We start from the raw sequence: 21,568 nt of genomic DNA on the forward strand, positions 1-21,568 counted from the left end.
CCATCAGTTACTCTGTATTTCAATTTTTAGAAAAAACTCATATAATTTATAATAAATAAATAAAGTATATTAAATTGATTTCCTAATAATAAGTATTGAATTCTGTTTTTAATTTTTTTTTGTATTAAGTTCACCTTTCACAAAACTTGGCAACAATTGCGAACATATGATCGTTGGAAACGATCGCTAGTTACATAACCTCAGATAGATAACATTAAGCAAATCGCCAAAGCCAAAGTTTTTTGCAACAAAATACATAAACATAAATTTTCTAGCATTATGAAGAAATCGTTTTGGCCATTATTGAACACACTGAAATCTCGTACTACAGTGCCGTGGTGTCGTTCTCATTTTACTTATTATCCTGACAAGTCGCTAAAAGAAGTTATTTCCACTGGTAATGCTACTGAAAAAATGAATATGGTTCAAGCAATCAACAATGCTATGGATTTGGTACTTGCAAAAGATCCAACCGCAATACTTTTCGGCGAAGATGTAGGCTTTGGCGGTGTCTTCCGATGTTCAGTTAACCTACGTGACAAGTATGGAAAAGATCGTGTTTTTAATACTCCACTTACCGAGCAAGGAATAGCTGGATTCGCCATTGGTGTTGCTAATGTTGGATCCACAGCTATTGCGGAAATACAATTTGCTGACTATATTTTCCCTGCATTTGATCAGATTGTCAATGAAGCAGCTAAATATCGCTATCGCAGCGGTGGCCTATTTGATTGTGGTTCTCTGACATTTCGTGCACCATGCGGAGCTGTAGGTCATGGTGCTCTTTATCATTCTCAAAGTCCCGAAGCATACTTTGCCCATACACCTGGACTAAAAATTGTAGTACCTAGAGGACCAGTGAAAGCTAAAGGGTTACTTCTAGCTTGTATACGAGATCCTAACCCGTGTATTGTATTTGAACCGAAAACACTTTATCGAGCTGCTGTTGAGGAGGTACCTACTGATGATTACGTGTCAGAATTAGGCAAAGCAGACATATTGCGTAAAGGGAAAGATGTCACTCTGATTGGTTGGGGTACACAAGTGCATGTACTCTTGGAGGTAATAAAAACAAACGTAAACAAGATTATAAAACTATTGGAAATAATATTTTTATAATATACTCAAGGTGGCAGAAATTGCAAAGAAAGAACATCAAATAGATTGCGAAGTAATTGATTTAGTATCTATTATGCCGTGGGACCGTGATACAGTGTATAATGTAAGTATATGTTAAATTTATAAAATTAAAATGCGTTGCAAATCTCTCGCATATACATATTTTTTTCCTTTTTCAGTCCGTAAAGAAAACCGGTCGCGCTATTGTCGCTCACGAAGCGCCTTTAACTCAAGGCTTTGGTGCTGAGTTAGCAGCTTCTATACAAGAGAAATGCTTTTTGCACTTGGAGGCACCTGTAAAACGCGTTGCCGGCTGGGATACGCCATTTCCACATGTCTTTGAAATATTTTACTTGCCTGACAAATATCGTTGCATAGCGGCCATAAAAGATTTAGTAAATTATTGAAACTCGACGACGTTAAATTTCAACGATATTTATTAATGACGCTTAAATATTGGAAACGGATGCATTTATATTTGTTTATACATATATTTTTACGAATTTGATTATCTAATTTTAATGGTAACATGTGCAATTATTATATGTAATAAGTTTATAAAGAATAAAAACAAACTTCTCAAAACTATCACAATCACTTTACTACAACAAACAAAAAAAATTTTTTTGTTAGTATGAAAACTTTTAATACCTATGAATATCAGAGACGAATCATTTTTGAATTGGTTTAAAAGGCCGATGTTGTAAGTATATATGAATTCCATTTCTCAATTTACGCCTTTTATAATTTTTGAATAATAGGATTATAAATTACTATCTTCTGATAATCAATTAGGAGGTATGTATGTTCATATACTTAGCTCTACTGATTAATATACATATTGAATCAAATTGTAGAAAAATTCTATACTTCAACAGCTAATTTAAAAACGGCAATCTTAATTGAAATATTTTTGTTGATGTGACGAAGACAATCGCTATGATAGAAGACTGAGCGGTTGTGATTGACACAAGCATCATTGTCGAAAACTTTTAAATAGAACATTTATTTGTGTTTAATGCTCTCGTTATTGTGTTGTGTAGAACTCTTTACTACTTTACGATATTTTTAAAATCAGATCCAGAATTAAATCCACATCTACTCATTGCATTAAATATACAGTTAGTTTCAACAAGATTTGGCTTCAGTTACTTTTTTCAGCTGACTGGTATTTTCCGCTCGCTAGTTATTTATTTATCACGCTTGTTTTTACTACAAATATAAATAATTTGAATATTTTTTATAAATAAAATACCAAGTAAGATATTGTTTAAATTATAGTGGTATAAAATTATTTAGCATTATTTAAATAAATAAAATAACACACTTCTGTTCAAACTAATATCGTATACGTTGTAATTAAAACAAATAGTATATAATATATTTTACTTGTTTGTATAAGCATTACTTTTTGGCAAGCGCTATGCCTAGACCCAAAATACCGCCTAACACAAGAACTGCTCCTCCAGCTACAGCCATGCCTTTCTTCAAATCTTTATCGTATCGCTTTTGAATGCACTCCTAAAAAAAATATAAAAATCAATTTAAAGCAATTTAATAAAATACCATCATGACACATATAATAAATTCGGCTGCACCGAAGTTAAAATACCCTACACATCTGACTTTTCCATAGTAATAGTATATAAAAATATCTATATCTTGATTTTGTTCGGTCGGTTTGCTTCGCAGCTGTTTGCTACAGAAGTTCGATCTGAACTTGCTGCCTAGGATAATTGTAGATATATGATATAAGTGTGCGATCTAAACAATTTCTTCTGAAATGGTACCATTGCCTTGGAAAATTTCTCCAGATATCGTAGAGTTGCCTTGGATAATATGTCATTCCAAATATCGTGAATATCTGATCAAGTAGAAAAGTTCCTTAGAAGAACTTAATTTTAATCATTTAGTTTGTACTCGGTTCAAATGAGAATATCTCAAAAACAGTTACAGTATATGACGTCAGATATACAAGCTAATTCAACTCATTTATATATTATAGGATCTCGGACGTTTCTTCGTGGGTGTTATAAACTTCGTTAAATTTAGTATACCCCGTTCAGGGTATAATAATTTTAGTAAAATATTATTCTTTGAAATTGTATATAAGTTATGTTGTTTTTGTATATGTTTAAATACCTCTAATGAGCGAACTTGAGGATTTTCCTCTATTTCCAGGAAAGCTTTACAATATTGAAGTGCACGGTCATAATTTTTCATACGCGCTTCTCCCAGTGCTAAATAATAAAGATAATCACGCCTTCCTTCGGAATGCTGTTCCATTAATTCTTCCAACAATTCAATGCCCTACAAAATTAACAAGTATGTATTATTATTGACATGGAAAATTATAGTTTAGACACAAACGATGATTCATAATAACTACCATGATAAAAATTATAGTAAGAGATATACAGTTTTAATTATATACCTTAGCGATATCTTGTTTGTGCGCACATCTGACCAAACAAAGTGCATAACCAAATTTTGCTTCTACACTTGCACGTCCATCCAATTCCAATTCTCGAAGATACTTTTGCTCATTACGCTTCAAAAAATATAGTAACAATATTATTACAAAATTTATGGTTATATTACTACATACATACATCAAAATCTTCCTGAGGTACAATCGTCTCCATCATTTCCTCCATCATTTTGACTTCTTCTGCTTCCAAATCCACTTTGAATTTTGTTTCCTTAAATTATAATGCGATTGCTGATAAATTTCACCGAATTCTACTTAATTGCAATGCAAAATGAAATAGATGAGACAACTCAATACTAAACAAAGATAAGAGATGATAATCAAATATATCGATTTATTGGACGATTGCGATCATAAAAAAAATTAAATTCGATATCGCATAACAATATTTTTTGTAACATAATTTATAACACATAATAATATCATTAAAACAATGATTACTACTAGAAATTATATTTATTTACATTTTCCTGATATTAGGCATAGCGACTACAGAATAATCTGATGTTGGCTTATGATTTCTTGAATTTAAAATAGTAATATTTGAGAACAAATCAACAAACGCTGATTTCTTTTTGTATAATATTGTAGTATCTGTAATATTATTTAACTAATTTAAACTAATTTTAAATAACTTTATTTATATAATTGTGTCCGTTTATTAGCGATCGGAACACATAGAGCACTGCATACTGCAAGCGACATCTTTCAAATATTAAAATACACACGTTCTTACGGACACAGTTATTAAGATACATAACTGTGTCCATAATAGCGTATGCATTTTAATACTGGCAGATGTCGCTTGCAGTCCATCGCGCTCTATTTTGTCCGGGCGTCAAACATTCAGAGTATAGCATCCACAACATAAATATATAAACGAGGCATAATGTTTCTCGTAATCTACATTTAATACGTGCAAAGAACTTTTTGAGAACCTCAATACAACACTGCGTTGTTAACTCGTTTGATGGAAACTGCTGGCTTTCTCGCTTCACAAATTTATACAAAATTTTCATTTTATTTGTTTGTCGATGTAGATTTTAAATTAAAATTCATAGAATATTAAACACATTAAGTGAGGAAACGGCATTGATGCCTGAATTATGAATTAGCAGTTGCATGTACCTAAAGCGACAAAGAGACTGTGACTACGACCGCAACATTCCCGACTGGGAGGGAGCTCTTGAAATGGAGCAACACAGCAATCACAATCAATCGAAATTGTTTATTTGTACGGCTGTAGATTTTCGAGACGAATTGGAAGAGGTCTGTTTCATATTTTTCAACGGACATTTAAAACCATTTTGTCACATTTTTTAATGCTTTGTGCTAATTAAATTGTTTTCTAAATAGTGAATATTGCAAAAACTTATTTTCTTTTTAACTTGCAGAGATTTGAACGTGCATACGTGAGCCTGCAGCAGCAAATCAATGGCCTCAATGAGAAGGATATGCATGACATTCTGTCACAACTCGTATGTAAAGAAAAACAGCATGAAGATATTTCAATAGGATTTTTATACACAATGTTAACAGACCCTGCCGTGGCGCCAAAAGCTTATAGAGATTTGACACTTGTCGCTAGAGACGGAATGAATATGGTTGTTTCAAATCTTACAATGCTTGTAGCAGAAAAATATGGGAAATTAACTGAAGTGGCACGCCGCCAGCTAATATGGTTACTTCGAGAACTTGTAAAACATCAAGTACTTTTGGTGGAAAATATAGTGTGGAATTGCCTTAGACAAGCTGGTGGTGGTGATGTTTCTATGAAAAATATCTTTTTGGTGGAAGGCCTTCTTGACATATTCATCGATTATCGTGCTTGGCTAGAATCTCAGGCATTTCTTGTGCAGACAGTAGTATATAGCTATGTTCGTCTTATAGAAGATCACGCAAGTCCCTCATTGACTACTCTTCGACAGAAAGAAGTAAAATTTATAATATCATTAATACGCGATCGTTTCTTGGACATAATACCACTAGGTAGAGACTTTGTAAGGTATGTATCATAACATTATTGGGATTTACATTACTATCAACTAGTTTTGCAAAAGTTACACAATATATTTATTAAGTAACATCTATATTTACTTTTCCAACAGGCTCTTACAAAATGTAGCAAGGGTTTCCGAATTCGAACAATTATGGCGGGATATTTTGCATAGCCCTGAAAGTCTACATCCAACATTTACCGGCATTTGGCAACTTTTGCAAACACGAACAAGCCGCCGATTTCTTCAAAGCCGTTTAACGCCAGAAATTGAACGTAAATTGACATTTCTTGCATCATCTGTTAAGTTCGGCAATCAAAAGCGTTACCAGGACTGGTTCCAGGATAAATATTTTGCAACTCCCGAATCGCATAGCTTACGTTCAGATTTAATAAGGTTTATTATAAATGTCATACATCCTACAAATGATATGTTGTGTTCGGATATTATTCCTCGTTGGGCCATCATTGGTTGGCTGATATCATCTTGTACAAATCCGATTGCTTTGGCTAACGCAAAACTTTCGCTCTTCTATGATTGGCTATTTTTTGATCCGATCAAGGATAATATTATGAACATCGAACCGGGCATTTTAGTAATGTATCATTCAATACGCAACCATCCATTCGTCAGCAGCACACTTTTGGATTTTCTCTGCCGCATAATGAAAAATTTTGATATACGGCACGAGGATAAAATACGTACTGGTGTATATAATTCATTAAATAAGATACTCGAAAAGCAGGTATGAAAATTAATTTACAAGAATAGTGGTGATAGTCTACTCTTAGTTTATGGTATTCATAATTGTAAGTACAGTTAGTATTTCAAAAAAATGGTGTGCCATTTTATAATTTTTTTAAATAGGTGTGAATTATTTTCCCATGGCTGTTTTATAGATTTAATTAACGAATCCCCCATTTTCAGGTCATTCCAAATTTACAGCCCCTATTTGAATCGCCGAAATTGGATCGAGAGCTACGTAATTTGATCAGAGAAAATTTCCGTGAATTTGTTTCACCCACACAACATCCTGCAACACCAATGGTACCAATGCCACCATTTAAAAAAGAAGCAGAACCACGTGCACTACACCGTGGTCAAACCTTTTTCGCTGGACCATTAGCACAACAACCTGAAATGCATCTACAAAATAATTTTCAACTCAGTACCAATGCAGCTGATTTAACAGAAACTCCAAGCGTCGATGCTAGTGCAATAGGTAGTAGTGGTATTAGTACTACAACCAACCTCGAAGAGGATAGTAAATTAACGGTTATATCACCCGAAAGTAATGATATAGAAACCGAAGCAGCCTTCAGCGAAGATGACGATGACGTTGCGAAAGATGTCAAAAGTGAAGAGCTAACCGACGACGATGATGATTTGCCTTTATCAAAAGTGCGATTAAAAGAGAAACCCATACCGGAGAAAATCGATCTACCCGCGTCTATAAGTGACTCATTCGAAACATTTGTCACAAAACGCAACTCCTTTACTTGGGAAGCATTTTTGTTGGATTTTCGAACATTGCCTGCCTCAGCATTGGATGAAGCACAATTGAATTATGTGATCTCGAATACGCATTTAATTTTACGTGAAACATTGCCACAACAAAATATTTTCACCGATAGTAAAACCGATGAAAAGAATTTGGCAAAAAGTATAAGTTATCCACTTTTCGGATTATTTCGTTTTCTCTACGAAAATGATGATAAAAGTAAAAAACCATTTCAAACTCTACTCTCTGAAATATGTGAACGAATGCCGGAAATCGGTTATTTATTACTTTACTTTATGAAAGTTCATGTTAAATTACAAACGCGTAAGAATAGCCAACAGGCGACACAATTCAAAACGCCAATTTATCGGTTATTATGTGAGGCGAGTGGTGAAAAGGTGGACGATTGTCTAGCGCGTGACTTAGACTTACTTGAAAAAGAAAGTACGATAATTTTCCTTTGGCTTTTGCCAGATATTTATCGCGAGTTCAAAAGCACCGCCATAAACAATAGCGAATTGTTGCGAATTACGTTGCGATGTATCGATGCGAAGAACTTGCGTGACCTTATTTACTATGTGGCGCAAGGTAAATTGACACTCTTCAAGCAGGATGGACTGATCGACTGCCTGCGCGAGAGCTTAGTTTATGAAACATTTGAGCAACTGAGCCTGTGGCAGTTGGTACAAGCGCATGATGTTCCGCTTAAGTGCTTACAGGTAAATTATTATAACCCGGAATATCCGAACGAATACATTACAAAGAAATATAAATAATAATAAAGATATTGATTATTTATATCACTTTTATATTTTTTTAGGATATCTTACCTGAACTTGAATCTTCAAGTCATCCAGAAGCTCTCAGCTATATGCTTTTATGGCTGAAAAACGAGGAACCCACGAATGAACTGATACGACTATTATTGAGTAGGGAGACAAAATCTCGGGGTGATCCTTTTGTCACATCGGCATTACGGTAAACAAAATCATTGCTACTTACAATAAGGCTAATGATTTTTTTTTTTTAATTTTTGGTTTAAAAATAAAAATTTTTAATTTTAAAATTGAATTGATAACGATTAAAAATGGGTTATCTCGATTTCCACAAAACTATGTACAAGTCCCATAGAAAATAATTAAGTTGGAGTTAATAAAAAGATCAACAGTTTTTGTATTTGCACCTTTTTATATAACTGAAAAATTAAAATAACCAAGGATTTGATTTTTCAATGACCTTCAACCTACTAAGATTTTTTTCTTTCAAAAGTTATTGACCATATTCTAATATTTTTTTATTACTCGCATATTTTTTTTATAAACATACATACAATTACAAATATGTAATTATTTCTAGTTTTTGGTGTCAGCGCGGCGAGGAAAAACTGTCAGAAATCATAGCATCACTGCTCACGTCAAAGTATCCCAGCTCCTCTCCAAACAAACGGAAAAGACTAACTAAAGGTAGTTCTGCAATGAGTAGCTTACCCTCCGCCGATCAGGTATACATACATACATAGACATATAAATCGCAAACTAACCACAACTACAATTCGCAATATTCATATTTCAGGTGCTGAGTCACTTGGAGCACTATCGACGGAGTTGCAGGCATGGTACAGGTACTGGGCTTTACGTTTACGATACTATGCAACGCGCTTTACAAGCAGCGTATACACATAGTAATGAGAGCACAAAAGTAAGTATTAATTTTTACGCTGAACAGCGTATATTAAGTTTGCCATGAAGTTCGTAACACCCAAAAGGAATTGTCGGAGATCGGAATATGTATAAAAATGGTCAGTGCAACGAACTGAGTTAATTTATCAATGTCCTTTTTCTCTACGTACGAGAAATAGTCCTAGTCCATCAGTTATTAAGATATCGATCTGAAATTTTACAGACGTTCTTTTATTCCGAAGATGTTGCTCATTTGCCGGAAACTATCAATATCTGGGCACTGTAGCATAGAATTGCCATACAAGCTGAACAAAGACAATCAAGTTCATCAAGAGAAATTTTTTATTTGAAAAGATAACTTCACGAAATTTGCCATGGATTATTGCCCATTGCTATATCCAAATAAATTTTCAAATCGTCCGACTATAGCATATAATTGTTATGCAAATTGAACGATGTAAATCAAGTTATTGTATTGGGAAAAGGTCATATGAAGGGTATTCGGTACAACCGAAGTTAATATTTTTTTGTTTCTTCAATAATTTACCCACAACGAAATTTCAATATGCTTTTGTTCCATTATATCAAATCTCCTGGATTATATACATATATATATATATATATATATTTAAAAAAATTTTTTTTTAGAAGCAATATAGCGATCTATTTGCGCTGGCGGCTGAGGATGAAACGACAGCAGTGGGGAGACGTGGTGGTAGTGGACGTGGCAGAAAACAACCGACTAGTAAAAAAGATACAAATAACCACAATGCGAGTAACAAGAAAAACTCAGATCCAGTTAAAACGATTTATTCATCTGATGAAGAATCAAGTGAAGTATGATAAACGAAACTGTTTAAAATATAATACGTATATATGATGATATTTAATTATTTTTTTCAGGAGGATTGGCCTAAGCAAAAAATTTCACAAGCCAAGAAACGGAAAAAAACCATTAATGATTCTGACTGACAGTATCAACAAGGATTTTATTGTTACAATGTAGATCCATATAATAATGAGAAAGAATTTGCTAATTAAATTGTTTAAATATAAAAAAAAATGCAAATAAAAAAAGTATAATGAAAAAAAATTTATATTAATATGAAAATAATAATGCCAATATGTAGATGTTTCAAATGTTGAAATATTCACGTTATATTTTTTTATTTTACATCAAAAATAAAAAGTAAAAAAGTCTAACTAAAACTTACAAATATAAATAAACATATTAAATGGTATGATAAACATTGAAACAAGTATAATGATTGTACATCTTTTCAATCGAAATAACCTCCAAGATACAAAAAATTTACAAATGCATTTGTATTTTTCCACGTAATTATTCTGACACATGTCCACACACATTGTATGTATATCGTAAGTAATTCCTTTTATAGTAAGAATCTACCATAGTTGTCTTCTGTTATATGCGTACTAATAATTATATTTTCTTTAATAGAAATCAAATTATAGTTTGATTGCCTTCAGGTAGACATGTTTGTTTAGTAACAACCTGTTAGTATTTTCGTAAATCAGTAATGTCACCGTTAGTGATCAAAAATCAAGAAATAAAGCTATATCCGTACAGTTGACGTACATACATATATATTATATATTTTCTTATTTACAGTCTGTTTATAGTTAAAAAATAAAAATAAAATAAGGACAATGGGTAAAATTCGTTTGTATAACTTCTGCAATTAATACTATTGACAGTACTCAGTTACTCAATTCAATAATTTAACTTGTTAATAACATTTTGTTGCGATCTCGCAGACCATCCAACTTAGAACTGATGCATGGTGTGCGTTTTTTGCGCGAATATGAGCGCAAACAACGCTGTTCCAAAGAAGCGGGTGGCGTTTTATTTGCTAAAAACAAAATAATTATAAATATAGTAAGATGGATAATTATTAAAAATAGTGCAGAAGGTCTGTATACTTGACGGAATAAGAACCTTCGAGTAAAATTATTAAAAATATAGAAATCAATTGTTTGTATTATACAAGTAGACTCTTGCAACTTGCAAGAATCAAAGCCAGGGTGCCTAACATCATCCAGAGGATCGGAATCCAAGCAATGTATAATTAATAAAAGTTAAAAAAAAATCTACCTATTCGGCAAAAAGTTTGTTAGGAAAACATATCTAGTACTATATATGGGAGTTGGGGATAATATATACCCGTTTTTTTCTTTTTGGGCCAATACTACATACCGTGAATATGCCACATACTAATAAAATGTTCACTGAGATTCGATAAGGTACCTCACATACCATCACCAATCATATGGATGTTATGTGTTTTTTATATGGGGGCTAAGTCAAGTTTTCGTCCAATTTTGTCTTATCATGAAGATACACAGTTTGGAGTAAAAAACGCTGTTAATTTTATGAAGATAACTTATATGCAGTATAAAATCACCCGAAAGTTTGAAAATGTTTATATTAGGTACATGGGGGCTAAAGGAAGTATTGACCCGGTTCAACGCACTTATAGCACCCAGACATACTCCTACTAGGCATTACTGTATTCCGATATTCACACAGTAGTATAAAAATGTCACCGGAAAGTCACGTAATTTGGTTGAAATCAAATATGTGATTTCACCCAAAAGCGTCCAATTTTAACCCTGGCTCCATTAAATCTCTTTCTTGCCATCTCGGGGATAATGTCTTTGGCGTATTTAGTTATTGATTTGTCGCTCTTTTAGTAGTTTTTATTAGTACCGTTATATGGCGTGTGAGCGGTTTTTACACTGTCGCGAAGAGTTCTTATAATATTCGAGCTAGGTGAATTTAGTTGTTATAGCTTTAGTGGTTTAGGAGATACATATGTACATTAAACTTATTAGATGGCAGAGCCTCTCCAACTTTTTCAAAACTTTTTGTTCACAGGTGCCCCTTGCTACTGCGATCGCCAGTGCTAAATTATAGGTTTATATTATTTATACATTTTCAGTTAATAGCTTTTTGTGGTCGTGACAGTGATCCGATTACGCCCATTTAATAACTCGTTTTTTTTTTTGACACGGAACGCTCATACCAAATTTTATAAAGATATCTCAATTTTTACTCAAGTTACAGTTTTTACGGACAGACAGTCTTCCTTCTCATTTTCAAGAAATTTTATAAAAATTTATATAAATATGGACATTTCCTAAATATCAGTTATATGGGGACTACGGTAAGTATTGACCCGATTAAATCCATTTCTAACTCACCGTTATATTATCAAAAAAACATTTTCCTGTAAGTTAAAGAATTTATCGATATTTTTGGCAAAAAATCAGAAGTATGCACTGGGGCCACATTTACGGTATGTGAGTGCTCAAGCAGTTATGGTCCGACTTTGAAAATTTTAAGAGTTGAAATGACTATTTGTGCAAGTTTTATCCGAACATTTTCGGATGCTTGATTTGTGTACTGGAAATTGAAAGAATCAAATCGAATCATTGCACAATTTTGTCGAACAATAAGGTTGAATGCTTTCGCTAAATTTTTCCAACAATGCCAACACCTAAAAGAATTTACCGACTGTGATCCTTACATGTTGCAAGAGTATAAAATGTTCGGTTACACCAGAACTTAACCCGCCCTTACTTGTTATTTACATATTATCTTACCTCCATTTTGTTCATACTGCTTGAGTAGTTTTTTAGCTTCGCGTAACTTGCGTAGTAAAATTTCATTCTTACGTTTTTCAATAGTCAACTCTTGATTAAGTTGCGATTTCGTCTTTGATTCTAATGAGCTCAATATACTGCATGAATTAAATAAATGAAATATAAAAAAAATGCTTACTATATTGTGAAGCGGCAATTAGTTATCATAATATATTTCATTTTATTTTACTTACGGATGATTAAATATAGATGTTGACGAAGGGCGCTTTTCCGGATCGGGATGTGTCATAAGTTTGATGAGTTCATTAAATTCTGGACTTAATGTTGGTATATTTGGGACTTCTCCGTTACGCAAGTTCTGCCACTCAGGTCCATTTTTCGGCAGGGGTCCTCCACCGGCTGCTTCAAACAGTGTCATACCAAGTGAAAATATATCTGCTTTAAACAGGTTACTAAAATCTTCCTGAAGTATTTCAAATGGTAAATAACGACAATCGCCTTCTTCAACGTGTGGCTCTTTTACCGATGTCACATGTCCAAGATCACCAATTTTATATGTTGTAATACACTCTGTGTTACTAAGTTCTTCATATATACCATCCATACCATCTTCATAGTATTCTTTTGTCAGCGGTGTTGAACTGGACTTATGTAGCGACGGCATTTTCGTTAGAAAAATATTGCCTGATTTCAAGTCCATATGCACCAAATCATTAGAGTGTATATACCGTAATCCTTCTGCCACATGAAGTAATAAAATTTTCAATTCAGATTCAACGAGAAAACGTTTTTGTATAAGAGATTGTAAACTGCCGCCGTTGCAATATTCATTCTGTATAAGCATATGATTATCTTCCGCCCACGCAGAGTAATAGCGGACGACGTTGTCATGTTTACCCAATACCGCGTGTGCCCATACTTCGTTCAGAGCCCGTTTTCTATAAGGTACATTTAAAAACATATTTTAATATGCTTAGTATTTCAAAATATATATATATAAAAAAAAAACTCACTCGAAAAAACTGCCTGCCACCGGCTTTATGCTTTTCTTAATGGCATATATACAACCATCCAAACGATTAAGACACTGATAAACTAAACCGAACTCTCCAATCCCTAAAAAGCATTTGAAATTGATACACATATAAAAGGAACAGCTCAAAGGCGTTTATTATCACTACTAACCAATCAGAGATATTTCTAAGAATTCTTTTTGATAACGGCTAATATTTGTGTCTTGCAAAGCTAGTCTTTTTGGGGCTTGAAGTACTTCCACATTGCCATCTTCTTCGCAACTCTCTCTATTTTCTGCCTCTGTGTTTAAAAATATCTGTAGTGATTGATTGCTTAAATTGTCTCTACCAAATTGAGTTCGGCATCGCTTCTTATTTCGAGCCAAAAAACCTACATATAAACAAAAATAAGATAATTAAATATATTAAGGAATGGTATGCTTATAATATCTTACTGTCTGGGGTAAAAGGATTCACATTTGCAGTCTGTTGAAAATTATCTAAAACTCGACTATGCAATGGTAGCGATCGTGGTCGTTCCTCTATTTCGCTCTTTCGCGCAACGTCTGCTGCAACCGCTGCAGACAGATGGTTTCTCGATTTTTGCAGAATGGTTTTCGGAGTGGCGGGGGTGTCGAAAAGTCTCAATGCTCTAACTTTGCGGTAAGGAGGCGAAACAGCTGCAATTGCTGACGAGCGCGTCTGTACTGGGCTTGACCGTTTCTGTGGTTCTTCATTGATCTGTGGTGATGCAAAACGTAGTTTCCGAGGTTGAATATGACAAACAGGAGAAGGCGAATGCATCTCAACGCTAGAGTTTAATTCAATTTGTTCCTGAGAACTATCCGCGTCGTTTTTCCTTTCGGGTTGAAGCTTTCGAAATGCTTCCATTTCGAGCATTTGTTTGATACGAATGTACAACTATTATATAAGCCGTATTTACTTTCTGCAAAAAAAACTTCAGCAAAAACAATAATCACAAGAAATTCAATGAATAAAGAAATATTCGAGATTCGTCTAGTTAAACTGAAATTGAACTTAAATTAATGACTTGAAGTTGGCTGTAATTTACAGTTAAATTTTCGGACCGAAGGAATTTCATTAAGCAGAGATGTTAATATCACCCCTCAGAGTTGCATTCATTATGTGAAAAAAATGATGAGATATCCCATTCAAGTCTATAAAAGTGCACTCTGACGCTTGAATGAATAAACGCCAATGTTGATATTTAAATTAAATCTTTCCTTGCTTCCATTCTAATTTTAACAAAAAATGCAAGATCTAAAAATTTTAAAATAAATATTTTATATATACTCTGTAGTACACAAAATATACATTGTGTTTCAGATATGTAATGAACCCCAAAAACTATAAATAAATAAAGAACAAAAACGCTAACACTACTTTAGTTTTTTAAATCATTATGTTCGTAAGCACCGTTGTTCTTTTTAACAATATTTTACAACATAAATATGCACAAGGTACAGTGTACTAACATTAGAATGAGAAAAAACTTGATAGACTTATATTTAAGAAATCAAAATTTTTTTCAATAATATTTTAATATTATTTGATATTTGAAAACAGTTAGTATTAAGTAATTATTTTTATTATGATTGGAAGTATTAGCCTAAAAATTGGATCAACATAGAGGTTAATGATTGACAAAATAGCTGGAATGTACAAGCGTTTTGTGGAGGGAAAATGTTTCAATAATAAAACGTGGCATAATACTGCGAGCCTACACAACTCATACGAAAAAAAGAGATAGATCTATAGTACTTTGAACTGGACAAGCAGTCATTGTACTCTGCGACGTAGGCAGTTTCACCACAGTTCAGTACAGGGAAAACTCACCTCCTGCATGCAGCGTTTCAGTTTGTCGAAATCATTTTTTTAAGTTAGGTTATAATCGTATGCATCAAATCATACAATTAATTATAAGCTAGTTTTTTAAGGAAAAAACTTAAATTTAGTGAATTTGCAGTGCGAATAAATTGAGAATCCCGCAGACGAACACTTGGCGGAAACGGTGAGAACAAAATTTTTATGATTTAAGGACTTTATATAACGTTTTCGGGTGTCGGAATTTTACGTGTATTAGCAAGCTGGTTGCCGCTGTCCCTAGTTTCCACTATTTGCTTGCGTTTACGCAAATTAGTGTCTCTTAAAAACTTAAAAGAAATTATTGTGGATGCTTCATTTAATGTGGGAATGGGTACCGCGATATCCGTAGTGTAGTTCATCGCGGCACCAATCCAGCTAGGATTCAGTGCGAGGCAATGGAGTAAAATTATGAATACGTTTATGTTTCGGCATTTTACATTGTTTTTTTTTTTTTTTTTTTTTGGGTAAATTACATCAAATTTGCCTATTTTCCTATGTACTACAGATTTTTCTGAAAAGTGAAAAATTCCTTATATTATTCTATACATACAAAATACTAAGTATATCCACACGATTCATACATCGCCACTTACAAATATGTATACCGTGTATACACGGAATAACTCGCGAGTCCGAGTCGGCCATTTACGCATGTATATACTTAAGTATGTGCATATAAAAATATATTAGTATATAAATATGTACATTAACAATTTACATACAATATTGCGCAGGAAGCAATATTTTTAAAAAATATAAATACTTGTACCTGAAGAAGATGTCAGGATTAACATATATACAACCGGTAAATCATTTACTCTTTAATGGATTGGCATCGGCATTCCATTGATTGTGCTGTAAATATGTTTGTATTAGGTTGGTACATATGTCACTGTGTTGAACTTTGTATGTATTTGCCCCATTTTGTGACAAAGCTAAATGTTGTATGGATTGAATTTTTAGGTTATAGGTTGTAAATGTGGCGGTTTCAGAGCGTTATGTATATAACATCTAAAATATTTTTAAACTTGCTTATATCACGTTATGAAGGTGCTAAATATTTATTAAAATACCTGGATGCTACCTACATTTGTTGTTAGCCTGGTATTTTTGTGATTAAGCACTCATGAGACTTCCATTTTGTTTTTGGATAGAAATGCCGCTAATGGTGAATAGCGATAATAGAGGTGAATATTTCCGAGTCAGGTACGTCCGTTTTCCGTATACCTGATGTTGCCAAACTGAAAATCCGTAATATAATATATAATTACGGTCTTTAAAACATACTCGTGCATCATAACTTAAAAGACTTTTTAAAATATTGCATTCATTTTAATTCGAGATTTCAATAGAGACGTAACGACGCGAAAAATATTTGGCATTGTTATAAATAATAACTGTTAGCTCGTATATTTCTTTAGTCACAAAACACTTGTCAATGACACTACACTGATTAAATTATTGTATAAAAGTGTGTAAATAAATACTGTCTTAAAATCTAAAATTATTATATATAATGTGTATTACCAAAGTGTTAAACCCTTAATATCTTTCTATTTTCATGTAATCCATTGCCGTTTACGCTGTTGTTCTTTACGTTTGCTATATCAAATTTAGAAAGTTACGTATTTAAGTCGTGGCTTTAGTTCTCTAAGCTAAACAACCGCAAAGTGTGGATACAGCATATTCAAGCCCCTTCAGTAGTCGGCGCGAGTTTCTTCACTTAAGCTAGCTATACTTTGCTTATATAAAATTAACTAAGAAACTACTAGTTAAACTTCATTAAGGTATTAAATATACTATATTCGGTTAGAAAACCAGCGCAAAAAGAACAGAAAGGTTTGCAGCAGTAATAGAAGAAGTAACGGCCTAAAAACGATTTCAACAACTGCAACTGTAAGAGCAATATCAATTAATATAATTATATACATATATTCTAACCATAAAATGTTTAATATATTTAAAGAGTCCCCAGAAGATCATGGAGGAAGACGAGAGGGGAAAACTTTTTGTTGGCGGTCTTTCATGGGAGACGACGCAGGAGAATCTATCGCGTTATTTCTGCCGTTTCGGAGAAATCATTGATTGTGTAGTAATGAAGAACAACGAGAGCGGTCGTTCCCGTGGATTTGGTTTCGTTACTTTTGCAGATCCCGCAAATGTGAACCATGTACTACAAAGCGGTCCGCATACACTTGACGGACGAACAATCGATCCTAAACCATGTAATCCACGCACTCTTCAAAAACCTAAAAAGGGTGGCGGCTATAAAGTTTTTCTTGGTGGTTTGCCGTCCAATGTAACTGAGACGGATTTGCGTACATTCTTTGGACGATATGGCAAAGTAACTGAGGTTGTTATCATGTACGATCAAGAAAAGAAAAAATCGCGTGGTTTCGGCTTTTTATCCTTTGAAGAGGAATCTTCTGTGGAACATGTCACCAATGAACGGTACATCAATCTTAATGGCAAACAGGTATGTCTTTTCTATACAAGTTCATATTCTAAATAATAAATATTGTATTTTTTGAATGTATAGACGGTATATTTTTTATGCATATTTTATTTGTTGCGTTTAAACTAATTTTCAGTATGAAAAAATACAATATAGCGGTAATATCCGTAGTAATATGCATTTGATTTTATTGTGGTTATATTTCTTTGAATTACCAATATATATATTAATATGTAGGATGCATACAGAATAAATTTACTTCAAATTTATAAAATACTGTCTATGAATTTTTAGGTGGAAATCAAAAAAGCGGAACCACGTGATGGATCTGGCGGTCAAAACGCTAATAATAGCAATGTTAGTGGTGGCTATGGAAAACTTGGCAATGAATGCAATCATTGGGGCCCCCATCACGCGCCTATTAATATGATGCAAGGTCAAAATGGCCAAATGGGAGGTCCACCACTTAACATGCCAATTGGAGCTCCAAATATGATGCCTGGCTATCAAGGTTGGGGAACTTCGCCACAACAACAAGGCTATGGTTATGGAAATAGCGGCCCTGGTTCATACCAAGGTTGGGGTGCACCTCCGGGACCACAGGGACCACCACCGCAATGGTCGAACTATGCAGCTGGTCCGCAACAAACACAAGGGTATGGAGGTTATGATATGTACAATTCGACCTCAACTGGCGGACCATCGGGTCCTTCAGGTGGTGGAAGCTGGAACTCTTGGAATATACCACCAAATTCGGCTGGACCAACGGGAGCACCAGGCGCTGCTGCTGGAAGCGCTACTGATATGTATTCACGCGCTCAAACATGGGGAGCTGGTGGCCCCTCGACAACTGGTCCAGTAGGTGGCATGCCGCGAACTGGTCCTGGTAACTCAGCGTCAAAATCAGGCTCTGAATATGACTACGGCGGTTATGGCTCTGGTTATGATTATGACTACAGCAACTATGGCAAGCAAGACGGCGGTGCTTCGAACTACGGCGCCGGACCACGTTCAACGTACGGAAATGACAGTGCAACACAACCTCCATACGCTGCCTCGCAGGCAGTTTAAGGCGCATTAGTCTAGATACACTTAACGCGTCCAAATTGCAGCGTCCTCGCCGAAGTAGTGAACGTTGCCTTTCGGCCGTGTACAGTGAAAAAAGATTAAATTATAAGCTTAGCGTCTATTCATTCAGTTCAGTTGTTGAAATTAATTACTAACTATATATATATATTACATAAACAAATACTAAATATAAAGTTTATATACATACATTACTTATATTGAGGAAAAAGGACAAAGAAAAAACACATATGTAAAGGCATAAAAATAAAGCGAAGAGCATTAGGCACTTAACAAAACATACATAAACACACTGCTACCATCCATTATACACAGACATTGACTAAAATCGTAGCGTAAAATTACAAGCAAAAAGTAAATTCATAATTTGAAAATATTTAGCGAACAAATCGTAAACTGTTCATTAATCTAGTATAAATTTGTTAGAATGAATCAACTGGTACAGCTATAAGGATACATGATGAGACTGTAGGGGAATGGGTATATGTAGTGGCGATCTTATTTTGAATTAATTATGAGTTATTTATTTTTTGCATGAATTTGATGAATGAATGCCCAAAATAACTCGCTTTTAGGCACAATACTACAATAATTTAGATGGATATTTTTCGGGAATACAATTATACTTAACGTGTTATAAGTTGTATCTAATCATTTAAATAAGCTATTAGTGTATAAGGAGTTGTTTTATATCTCGCTCCCCAGTAATATTTACTTTTAGTTCTATATGTTAGGACGTTTGTTAAACTGTAAATTCGTTGCACATCTGCACATTTGCCGCATTTAAATACACTACAGTCTAACCTAGCTGGCAGTTCCAGTTGATTTCTTTTATTTCTTAATCTCAAGAGAATAGTATTGTTAAACTACATTAAAATTGGATTTTGTGTGCATAAATAGTATACACCAACACACATCCACATCCTTATATAATTACACTTATTTGATCTTTAGTTACAACTTAAATTATAATAATAAAAATAGTAAATTACAATAATATTTAAATTTATATACAAACATATACATTGCTATATCAATTTTTGAAGTGTGTAAATGAGTAAAATTGAATAGGTGAAAACGAAATGTAAACACACACATATATATTCACTTTATATATAACTATGAAGATAGAACAACAAGAATTATGTGTAGTAATAGTGAATTAAAGCGCCAATATATATAGATACATATACATGTATATATATTATACATACCTACAAACATAGTTTACATACAATAATTTATCAAAATTTTGATGAAACAAGAGGACAAAAAAGGAAAAAAGAACAAAAATTACATTTGAAGTTGATAAGAGTAAATAAACGGAATGTTTTAATTTAGAAATAATATATGTCATCAAGTGTATGATGTGTAGTCTATATATAGTTTATAACTATTACTACGATAATTACAAACGCAATTTAAAACGGTGTCCGCGAAAGTAATACAAACTCTAATATAAATAGTAGTGAACATGCAAAATGCCTGTACATTTTTTCATTTGGGGAAGTACAGATTACTTTGCTAAAAGTAGAGTTGTTTGAAAAATAAGCTGCATTTTTATTTCAGTAAAATTAATAACATGTCCTCGATTTAAAATTATTACTACTAGACATACATTTTTTCTATGAAATTGTTTCATTACACTTTTTTTTTACTAAGTTTATTGCCGCGTTTCATGTTAACTGTAAATTCCTTTTTTATGTTAGTTTCGCAACCCAGTTCCACTAAATTCAATATGCTTACGAATAAAGATGTTATGAGGATTAAGTTAAATAAAAAATATACTGATTCTAATATATTTTAAACGGCAAAAAAATGGTGGTAGCTAGTGTCCACAAATATCACTGATGCGAGCCTCAAACAAATAAAAAAGCAAAAAATAAGCGCTAATAGTATATTATAACAAGAAAACCTGACGTAATTATTAAATTAAATATAAAAATACAATAAAAATAAATTACTGTAAACACAAACATACTTTAAAAGCCTACATAACTAAATTACATTTAAATGGAGAATACAAGAAAACAAAAAGAAAAAATACAATTATTATCTACCACATACATTTAAATTTATGTAAAATTAATCGTAACATAATGATAACTAATTTAACAAAACAAAATAAGATTACATATTTGATAGAACGAATGCTAAATTACAATTACAATTACAAATGAAACAACTCTAAATTTAATGTACGCTAGTATAAAATTTTAACGTAAACCTAAATTAAAAAAAAAACAAAAACAAAAACAAGCAACCACTTGATGCAAAGTTAAAGTAAACGTAACGTAAAGTAAAAGAGGATTAAACACAAAACCAACACACTGACTGTTAATTGTAAAACAATTTCTTTAATGATTATGATTTACTATAAATTTTAAAGTTTAAATTTTAATTGAATATATAAATATATACATACATATATATTAATATATACATATATATTTAAATACATGCATACATACTTATTATCAAATATCGTAACTAAATGAAATACTATTTAACCAAACATGAGTTTAATGAAGCGGGAGGCAAGCATAGGCAATACATATGAGCCTTGAGGCAAATCTTTGGTATGTTGTTACAATTGCAATGTTATGCTTTCTTATTCAGTTAGCAATATTGACAGATTAAACAAAATAAATTGAGGTGAATTTCTGCTAATAAAATTTAAGTGCGTTTTAAGATCATTTTCTTTACAAGTTTT

At 33.0% G+C, this 21,568-nt stretch overlaps 5 protein-coding genes across 8 annotated transcripts; 3 read left to right on the forward strand and 2 right to left on the reverse strand.

The window, feature by feature from the left end:
- Positions 1–166: 166 nt before the first annotated feature.
- LOC108965945 (2-oxoisovalerate dehydrogenase subunit beta, mitochondrial) lies at positions 167–1,707 on the forward strand. The gene is made up of 3 exons (XM_018928623.1): positions 167–1,062; positions 1,130–1,222; positions 1,299–1,707. Exons 1-3 carry the CDS (start codon positions 280–282, stop codon positions 1,524–1,526), a joined length of 1,104 nt encoding a protein of 367 aa, XP_018784168.1. The 5' UTR covers positions 167–279; the 3' UTR covers positions 1,527–1,707.
- A 397-nt stretch (positions 1,708–2,104) lies between these two features.
- Positions 2,105–3,917, reverse strand: LOC108965946 (mitochondrial fission 1 protein). Its single transcript, XM_018928624.1, has 5 exons — positions 3,732–3,917; positions 3,554–3,670; positions 3,262–3,429; positions 2,528–2,640; positions 2,105–2,331 (listed from the first exon to the last, which is right to left on the reverse strand). The coding sequence occupies exons 1-5, from the start codon at positions 3,777–3,779 to the stop codon at positions 2,310–2,312; spliced, it is 468 nt and encodes a 155-aa protein (XP_018784169.1). The 5' UTR covers positions 3,780–3,917; the 3' UTR covers positions 2,105–2,309.
- A 651-nt stretch (positions 3,918–4,568) lies between these two features.
- LOC108965948 (integrator complex subunit 3 homolog) lies at positions 4,569–9,856 on the forward strand. The gene is made up of 9 exons (XM_018928625.1): positions 4,569–4,879; positions 5,005–5,615; positions 5,719–6,352; positions 6,535–7,827; positions 7,929–8,086; positions 8,465–8,609; positions 8,681–8,806; positions 9,436–9,624; positions 9,691–9,856. Exons 1-9 carry the CDS (start codon positions 4,733–4,735, stop codon positions 9,757–9,759), a joined length of 3,372 nt encoding a protein of 1,123 aa, XP_018784170.1. The 5' UTR covers positions 4,569–4,732; the 3' UTR covers positions 9,760–9,856.
- Positions 9,857–9,914: 58 nt separating this feature from the next.
- Positions 9,915–14,456, reverse strand: LOC108965949 (wee1-like protein kinase). 2 transcript variants are annotated; one of them, XM_018928627.1, is made up of 7 exons: positions 13,883–14,456; positions 13,600–13,818; positions 13,428–13,530; positions 12,938–13,352; positions 12,648–12,877; positions 12,415–12,551; positions 9,915–10,661 (listed from the first exon to the last, which is right to left on the reverse strand). In XM_018928627.1, the coding sequence occupies exons 1-7, from the start codon at positions 14,325–14,327 to the stop codon at positions 10,531–10,533; spliced, it is 1,680 nt and encodes a 559-aa protein (XP_018784172.1). In that variant the 5' UTR covers positions 14,328–14,456; the 3' UTR covers positions 9,915–10,530. The 2 variants fall into 2 exon arrangements, with proteins under 2 accessions (XP_018784172.1, XP_018784171.1); XM_018928626.1 differs by having other exon boundaries at positions 12,648–13,352.
- Positions 14,457–15,256: 800 nt separating this feature from the next.
- Positions 15,257–20,833, forward strand: LOC108965950 (heterogeneous nuclear ribonucleoprotein 27C). 3 transcript variants are annotated; one of them, XM_018928629.1, is made up of 4 exons: positions 15,257–15,459; positions 16,932–17,210; positions 17,281–17,790; positions 18,064–20,833. In XM_018928629.1, exons 3-4 carry the CDS (start codon positions 17,296–17,298, stop codon positions 18,838–18,840), a joined length of 1,272 nt encoding a protein of 423 aa, XP_018784174.1. In that variant the 5' UTR covers positions 15,257–15,459; positions 16,932–17,210; positions 17,281–17,295; the 3' UTR covers positions 18,841–20,833. The 3 variants fall into 3 exon arrangements, with proteins under 3 accessions (XP_018784174.1, XP_018784176.1, XP_018784175.1); XM_018928631.1 differs by having other exon boundaries at positions 17,128–17,210; XM_018928630.1 differs by lacking the exon at positions 15,257–15,459 and adding an exon at positions 16,706–16,785 and having other exon boundaries at positions 18,064–20,800.
- Positions 20,834–21,568: the final 735 nt, after the last annotated feature.

This window comes from Bactrocera latifrons, unplaced genomic scaffold, assembly GCF_001853355.1.
Source record: "Bactrocera latifrons isolate USDA-ARS-PBARC rearing strain unplaced genomic scaffold, ASM185335v1 scaffold_151, whole genome shotgun sequence".
NCBI classification, from domain to species: domain Eukaryota; kingdom Metazoa; phylum Arthropoda; class Insecta; order Diptera; family Tephritidae; genus Bactrocera; species Bactrocera latifrons.